Raw genomic sequence first — 9,201 nt, 5'->3', positions numbered from 1 at the left:
TTCCTTCCTTCCTTCCTTCCTTCCTTCCTTCCTTCCTTCCTTCCTTCATTCCTTCATTCCTTCATTCCTTCCTCTCTTTCTCTCACTTTGTCAGTCAAAGCGGAGTGGCATGAACATGGCTCACTGCAGTCTCAACCTCTGGGGCTAAAGTGATCCTCTCACCCTAGAAGTAGTTGAGACTACAGACACATTGCACACCTCACCATGCCAGGCTAATTTTTATATTTTTTTGTAGAGAAGGAGTTGCACCATGTTGCCCAGCCTGGCTTTGACTCCTGAGCTCAAGCAATCCTCCCAGTTCAGCCTCCCAAAGTGCTAGTAATACAGGCATGAGCCACCACAATCAGCCTAGACTTGCTTTCTTCAATACTGAGAAATTCATTAGGAGGATATTGAATTAATGGAAGTAATGTTTATTAAAATAATAAACTATTCATTTTTATAAATAAGTTACATATTTATTCTCTTTAATATACAATCAACTTACATAGTGAATTCTTCATAAACAGGAAAAGAAAAAATTTCAAAGTCATTTTTCTTGTTTGTTAGGTCATGCAAACTATTAAATAAATAATGTATATTGTTGAAACTCTATACACATTTTTATTTTATTTTATTTTATTTATTTATTTTTTGAGATGGAATTTTGCTCTTGTCTCCCAGGCTGGAGTGCTATGGGGCAACCTAGGCTAACTGCAACCTCCACCTCCCAGGTTTAAGTGATTCTCCTGCTTCAGCCTCCCGAGTGGCTGGGATTACAGGCATGTACCACCACGTCCATCTAATTTTTGTATTATTAGTAGAGAAGGGGTTTCACCATGTTGGCCAGGCTGATCTTGAACTTCTGACCTCAAGTGATCCACCTGCCTCGGCCTCCCAAAGTGCTGAGATTGATTACAGTTATGAGCCGTCGCGCCCAGCCACATTTTAAAATATATTTTCAAAAGCCACTGTTCCCACACAAAATATTCAGGTGGAAAAAAGTGTATTTCCTGAGCTTTACTATTTTATATGTATTCTAAATTGAGACACTCTATTTCTAGCTCATTAACAAGTTTTTCCAAAATAAGGGGTTTTCAAAATTAAGGGGTTTTAAAATAATAAGTTAAATTTGTACTTAATGTATTCTTAAATTTATATCCATATTATTATTGCCCTAATATTTCTTCTGACATTTTACATTTTTCCTATATTTGAATTCTTTCTTCTTTCTACTTTTCTTCTTAATTTGTATGGTTTAGTACTTTTATCTTTTAAATTTATTTCTGATTTTTTTTTAGTTTGAATCATTTTATTCATTGTTATTTTCTCTCTCTTCCTTTGTCATTGAAAAGCATGAAAACTTCTCTGAAGTTTGAAAACTAAAGAACATTTGCTTGTACTAAACAAAGAAGGCTTGAAAACTTCTTCAGATTTGCTTTTTTTTTTTTTTTTTAAATTCGTTTGTTTTGTTTTTATTTATAGCATTTGTCATTTTTACCACCTCATTAATCCAGACTACGTGTTAGGAGGCCATGACTAGACAACTCTATTTTTTTTTCAACAATGAAAAGGTCCGTTAAGTTCTTCATATAGCTAACTAGCCTCCCATCTGCCTTTGCCTCTCTGAACTTGCTTTGGAGATCTATGACACAAGGCTATAAAATATCCGTGTTATAAAACATCCTGGTGAATGCTAGATTCTATCTATATTGTTCTGATATCATCTTGTGGTATGGCCCATGAACTATGTTTATCATATTACCATTGGAAAAATGTTACTGATAAAAATTAAAAACTAAAAATAAATGGAACTAATCCAATTATTGCTGTGTATTAGTATGTACATTTATTATACTTTGAATACATCAAACCTTACTGATTTTCATGTATCTCATGTTATTAAATGCAAAAAATAAAAACAGTAACGAGATACATGAAAATGAGTAAGGTTTGGTGGAACTTCAGGTGTATAGACTAGAGGAAATCATAAGATACAGCATGGATGCAATAAAGTCAGAAATGATGCAAGTCTTAAGAAAATAATTTAGGAATCTACTTTGATGTACCAGGGGAGGCTTTATACAAAAAGTTGGCATTTGGGTGGAGATATAAAGAATGGGTGGGATTTGGGAAATGGGATTGGGAGCTGGGGAGGCTTTCTAGGTAAAGAGAATAAAAAGAGAAATGGCGTGGGGAAATGTAGGAGGTGGGAGATAGTTAAGTTTAACCAGAGTACATGGTGATTTGAAAGAAATAGCAATGTGTGTTGGAGGCACCAAGGGTACCTAACTGATGGAGAGAGAATGATAGACTCAGTTGTCAGTAATAGTATTTATTGAGCTCACGCTACTTGCCAGACACTTAGCTAAACAATTTGCATGCCTTATCCAATGTAATTCTCATAATAATAGTATAAAATAAGTATTCAAAAGTACCCCATTTCACAGATACATAAATGCAGAAAAATGAATGACTTCAAGAACTTAGAGGAAGAAAGCTAAGTGGATGAAATTGGAGTGGTGAGGGGAATAGCAAATGGGAGAAATTTTTTTAAAAATCAAGATAAGGAGACTCAGAAATTATGCATGGAATACAGCCAAAAAAAGTCAGAAAAGGGAACTCACTAAGGGAAATAATGTATAATGTTCTTATTTTACGGCTGTATTCCAAAAGTTTTACCAATATGTTCAACTAGTTCAATACACTTTTTATCTCAACTATTTTTAATATTTAGTTTAATCTCTCTGAGAAATGTATTTTAATATTTTGTAGAACTGAGTTAAGCTAGTGGTTCTATTTTGCCTTCGTCTACTTAGTTAATAATATTTAATAAGGTTGAACCTGATAACACCCAGTGTAATTGTGGTCTGGGATAACCAGTGACTATATATTTTATCAACATTTTAGCTACTTAGTCATTTTTTAAAATCAAACTAATGTGCAGGAGACTCCTTTCATTGTAAAGGAATAAACAGTTAGGTTCACAAGTCTTTGAAGCAAATGCTTAGCCACCACGACTAATGGAAAAAAAATTGTTTAAACCTCTGACTCCTTAGTCTCCTTAACAGATGGATAGGAGTAATCAAAAATCAGTCTTATTAATATCTCTTGTTTGAAATTTGCTTCTCATTTTAATCAGAACAAAGTATGTCCTGTTTAAAAATCCATTAAAAATAGAAAAAGCATTCTGAATCAATATGCAGACCAGTAAGCAAACTAAAAAGCCCAAGGATATAAGAGTTCTGAATTATGCTACATATTTTGACATAGCAGTAATGGCAGTGAAAGGATTGGCAACAAATTTACGTAACTAATGATGTGTCGTTATTAGCAGTGTGTTATTCTCCTGTCCACAAACCAGACTTTAACATAGTATAATTCCAAATCTAGAACCTAGGGAAATGTTTGTCACATTTAGAGAATTTCTGTTATGGAATTAGTAACAAAAAAGGGTATCTATTTTTATGTGTTCTTCCCTTTTTCATAATTAGATTTGCAAGCAATGTCCTATAAAATATACATTGCTCTTTAGTTTGTAAGGTAAAACCCAAACTTTCAATTTAAGAATTATGCCTTTAAAAATGATGAGGATGGTAGCCCAGTTAAATTAAAAAAATACTAAATTGCAGTTCAAACAAAAGTTCTCCTCCTATTGCTTCCCAAGAAAACAGGACTTGTCTGCATTCAACAATTCTGAAAAATTTTCATCACATAAAGGAAATATAATAATCCAAAGTTCAAGAAATGTCTCACACAGAAATGAAAAATGATTTCAGTGCTGTGGAGTTGGACAATTGCCTCTCAGCAATGCACAATGTGCTTAGGACTTAGCTGTTTAATACTATGGTGACCTTCAATAAAAATAATGACAAGAATAATTATAATACCTGAAATATGAATACTACATAACAGTACCTATCAAAAACAAGAAAGCTCATATCATTTTGTTTTACTCATGCATACACATTTGCAAAAGAGGCATCCCAAAACTTCATATTCATTTTTCTAAAATCATGTTAATTTCTTATTTATTTCAGGCATTACTAGAGACTCAAAATTTACTGCGCACTCAGGTTGCAAATTTTACCTTCAACCTTGGATTTTCAGGGAAGTTTTACCACACAGGTAAGAAGGAGCTTTGTGTTCTCAGGCAGCTACATATAAATAGGAAATAAAATTTTGAATGATCCATAAGTGGTAGAAATAGATTCTCCAGATTGATTATGGGAAAAACTTGGGCACATTATTTGAGTAGCCAAATCCAAAATCAATGAGCATATTTACTTTGGCAAATACTGTTACAATCAAGGGCAAAAGAGAAAGAGAATTGATGTTTTCAACTCATTTTTTTAAAAATAGAAAGCATAACCACTGTACTGAGTATGACTGTGCATCTTGTTTCTCAGTACAGTATGAGTAGAAGGCATAGTAATAATGATAATGAAAATACTAATAATAATCAACAGAATTTTAAAATCATCAAATAGTTGATGTGATAAATACTTTCATACATATTATTTTCCTTTGGAAAACATCTGATGATAGAAACTTTATGGTCTCAATGAAATGTAATAGACTCTAAGGGTCATCTTTTTAGTTTACCTTCCCTTGCAGGATTTTTTCCCTAAAACAATATTACCACTAATTTGGCCTAACATAGACTAAAACCATCACAATTAGACTTGTATTTCTTTCCATCTCTATTCAGCCACAACTGTACTTCTGTGCAGTCTCACCCTCTCAATAAATTCTCAAAATGTGATTGTTATTCATGTGCTACTGTGTTCTGATATTCCTTACTTATTTACCTACCCTCACCTCCAAAATGCTGACTTTTATTTTCTGAATAGTAGCATTGAAATAACTGGTACAATTTTAGAGAAAGCTATGTTAATAAAATCGTTTGTCTTTGACAAAAAGAGTACTAAACTATGTGTTGGGGCCTGTATTAGGGGAATACCTGTAATCTGCTTCTATTTGTGCATCCATGCTGTGAACTAAATGCTTTGTTTAGAACTTTGCACTGTTGTTTCACAGTGTCTTTGAGAAAACATTTCACAGTATTTATTCTGTATGCATGCATGCAATTTATTGACTCATTAAAATATTCTATTCAAAGGTAGTCTTTAGTTTTCATAAATATCTTGTTTCCAAAATGAGGCTTTTTAATGTAAAAGCTCAATATGGTTTGTTAGAATATTGAAATAACAATGTCTTATTGGCTTTTCCGTGATGCTTTTTTTTCCTGCTTTGAAACATGTAAATCTGCTTAAAGTAATAGAAGGAAAATTAGTATGCATGCCAGTTGATAAATCAAATGATTGCATATTTTAAAAGGATATTTTGCAGAAAGAGATTTGGGTCATCATATCTGCACAGGCAAAGCAATTTCAGCTTACAATTTTGAAAATAGACATGGTTTTGTAAATCTTTTTCGAAAGCTCCCTCAAGAAATGATTTCAGACCAAAGAAGCTCTGACTATCAAGTTATAAAGCAGATAGCTTTAAAGGCTATGTCTACTCATGCAGGGGGAAAAATTATGGGATTATTTGGAGCTCACACGCAATACTGTTTTGTCTTAAATAGCTGTAGATTGTTAAGTAAAGTCATTCTTTTGGCTGAAATGTACCTGGATAACTGCCTCAGTTTTTATTTACTTTTCATACTCAGACATATTAAATGTGCCAGACATTTGCAAAGTTAATGTTGATAGAGGTTATACCACTTCCCATTTCTTCTTTAAAACACTGAACATGCACAGAGTACACAACCACTGGGAAATGAGCAGCACACTAGTCAGTATCACAGGAATAGTTATTGAAGAAAAACAGCAAAAAAGAAAAATGTATTTTAATTATATCTTTTAAGCAGACATTATTGACTCTTTGTGTTGGAACCAGTATAACAAAATAATGGAATAGTTTGTACTGTAATACTGTGGTGATAGTACACTTTAAAGAATAAGCAATATTTATAAATTTATAAATTTTAGAAGTTTAATTTGTTTCACATAAATATGTCATTTTTATTTAATTGACATATTAACTTCATTTGTAGGATCATTGAAATACCCCTATAACGTATTTCAAGTGCCATCATAATTATATTGAATACTTATTAATGCGCTTAGGGATATCAAAGTTTCTTCTGGAGCTGAGTTACGCAACAGTGATACCCTTTCAGATATCAGAAAGACGTGTCTCATCCCCATCTTGTCACATTTCTATATGGAAATTTCACATTATAGAAAAAACAATTGCAAATCAAGGAGGAGCATTTCTTATCTGTGCACTTGGCTGTGATGTGTAACCGTGAGGAGATGGCCTTGTCGGATTGATTGTCTCTGTTCTCTAATGATCTGATTTCCCAATGCATGAGGATGCTGATGGATGAGCCTCATTGTTTTGAAGACATTTAATCACATATGCCCAGTGTAATAATGATTGATTCTGCATTTCTTAGACTGCTTCACTTATTTGTATTTCTTATGTATTCTTTCCTGTTCGGTTTCTCTGTCCTTCACATGCTAAAAACAATCTCACCCCAAAGGGCGTACCACTAAGCTTTTCCTAAAGTCATTCACCCACAGGTGCCAAATCAAAAGAGGAAGGACATAGTGCGGATTAAATGGAAAAAAAAATAAATAAATAAAAGCATGGAGTTGAGAATGAAATGTCTTAGTCTGGAAATATTTAGAACTTGAATAGAATTGCATAACAAAAGCTTAATTGAGAAATGGAGACATTATAGTATTCAGATGCCTTCTTTGAAAAAGGAGTTACCCACTGTACTTTGCGAGGGACACGATTTTTGGTGACAATCATTGCTGTTCTTTGGAATTAAATATGACCTTATCAATAATTAATTCATGAATAATGTTCGCAAACTGAATTAACACTGGTCTTTTCCATGAGATATTATTTTATGAAAAATAGCATTTTCTATAAAATCATTAACTTTCAAGTATGACAGTAAGTACAGTGTTACATTCTTTCCCCTTTTGTGATTTTGTTTGTTTGTTTGTTTATTTTGCTTTTCTGTGTAGAGTATTAGTTGAAAGACCAGGTACTGGTAACAAACTTTATGTTCAAATCCAGATTCTGAGGTTTTGCCAGTTATTTGAGCACAGTTTACTTAAATTTTCTGTGCCTCAGTTTATATATCTACCAAATGGGGATAATAATATCTCTTTTATTAGGAGGAATGCCTAGCATGTTATAAGTGCTATGCAAATGTTTATTATTATTAATTTTAAAATTATTTTCATATAACATTCAAATATTATCAAAAAGTAAATAGTATACAATTCATATGGCACTATTTTCTAATTTTGGAACTATCGGTAGCTTTTAATCAATGTTTATCATCCCACAGTTCTTTATATTTAATATAATATTTAAAAGTGCTTTATTCTATGTCCACATATATGGAATCATGCCAGGTTCAATGTACAAGGAAAATTAGAAAATATCTCACCATGTAGAAATTATAATATTTTATACAAATTATGCAAATATAAGGTAGAAATTTTTACAAAAGAGAAAATACATACACTGAAGTTATATATATCTTATTTTAATGTAATAACTGTACTTTTAAGGAAAGTATGTGTCTTGCTAAATTATTCTTATTTTGGCAGACTTAAAGAAATTTTAGAAGCATACTTTTATCTCATAACACAGATTCTCCAAAAGTGATAGTAAAGAAACAAACTCTTCATGTATTTTACTTCTGAATTAAAACATTTTTTATTCATTGTTAATCAGGAAATGTAAAAAAATAAATAAATTTAATAAGAACAAAATATATATTTTTCCATTAATAATTGTCTAGACCAGGATCTAGATCAGATTAGAAGTGAAAGGTTTAATTTGAGCACAGATATTTTAATGGTCTCTAATTTGTGCTAATCTGGTCACATATAAACTGTAAATGATAGTTCCACATATAATTTAAGTATATATCAGGTACAGAAAAATAAATGTTTACAGGAAGTCCAAAATGTAATACTTTCATTTAGTTGGATTTAAAATCATTTGAGATTCTGCTGCTGTCCCTCAGTATGGCTTAGTATCATATTTTTTATTAAGCTGTTTCCAGTGTCAAAGGTTTGCCTCAGGTGGCTTTGAATTATATGACCAGCATAAAACGAGAGAAAAGCTGACAAAAATTAATCCATGATGCAAACAAAAGGAAAGTTTTAAACGTTACTCTCAGACTTTTTGAGGGTGTTTATAAATTAACATAACTTCTAATATAAAAATTGCTAAGATGTTATGATCAGCCGTGTATTTGTTTCTATCAATAGTGCACAAAATTTTCTTTAAATTGAGTAATTGACCTCCTACCTGGTCAAGTGTGCATTATGTGCTTCCTGCCACTTGCGTAATGATCAGCAGAGTTTAAAATGTATGGAAGCATTTTTCAAACATTCTGTATTCAAAGCACAACAAGATAATTCCAGGAGAGTGGGAGAACTATCAATTCTTTCATCGTATGTGACATAATGTAACTCTTTCTAATCTATGTCTCAGTTTGCTAAAATATAACCATGAGAAACATGAAACATCGGTAATATAAACACCTCATCTGAAGAAGTGATAAACTCTTACTCATTTGAATTTTAATATTTCATATTCTTTTTTGGGGGGAAGCATAGAGCACAGTTTCTTCTCTCTCTCTTTTTTTTAAATTATACTTTAAATTCTGGAATACGTGTGCAGAACATGTAGGTTTGTTACATAGGTATACACACATGACGTGGTGGTTTGCTGGACCCATCAACCCATCATCTACATTAGATATTTCTCCTAATGTTATCCCTCCCCTTGCCCCTCACCCGCTGACAGGCCCTGGTGTGTGATATTCCCCTCCCTGTGTCCACGTGTTCTCATTGTTAAACTCCCACTTGTGAGTGAGAACATGTGGTGTTTGGTTTTCTGTTCTTCTGATAGTTTGCTGAGAACGATGGTTTCCAGCTTCGTCCATGTCCCAGAAAAGGACATGATCTCATCCTTTTTTATGGCTGCATATTATTCCATGATGTATATGTGCCACATTTTCTTTATCCAATCTATCATTGGTGGACATTTGGGTTGGTTCCAAGTCTTTGCTATTGTGAACAGTGATGAAATAAACATACATTGAGCACAGTCTGTTAAGTGCCAGATGTTCTTCTTCTTCTTCTTCTTCTTCTTCTTCTTCTTCTTCTTCTTCTT

The 9,201-nt window shown here is 32.6% G+C and overlaps 1 protein-coding gene across 1 annotated transcript in view; it reads left to right on the top strand.

Annotated features, from left to right (window-relative positions):
• LOC111547876 (bifunctional heparan sulfate N-deacetylase/N-sulfotransferase 4) overlaps positions 1 to 9,201 on the top strand; it is a 293,814-nt gene that overhangs the window by 143,384 nt on the left and 141,229 nt on the right. The window contains exon 4 of the mRNA XM_026455011.1: positions 4,020 to 4,107. Coding sequence (XP_026310796.1) covers positions 4,020 to 4,107 — 88 coding nt within the window. The remainder of the gene's footprint in view (positions 1 to 4,019; positions 4,108 to 9,201) is intronic.

This window comes from Piliocolobus tephrosceles, chromosome 3 (genome assembly GCF_002776525.5).
Source record: "Piliocolobus tephrosceles isolate RC106 chromosome 3, ASM277652v3, whole genome shotgun sequence".
NCBI classification, from domain to species: domain Eukaryota; kingdom Metazoa; phylum Chordata; class Mammalia; order Primates; family Cercopithecidae; genus Piliocolobus; species Piliocolobus tephrosceles.
This window is presented reverse-complemented; position numbering and strand designations above follow the sequence as displayed.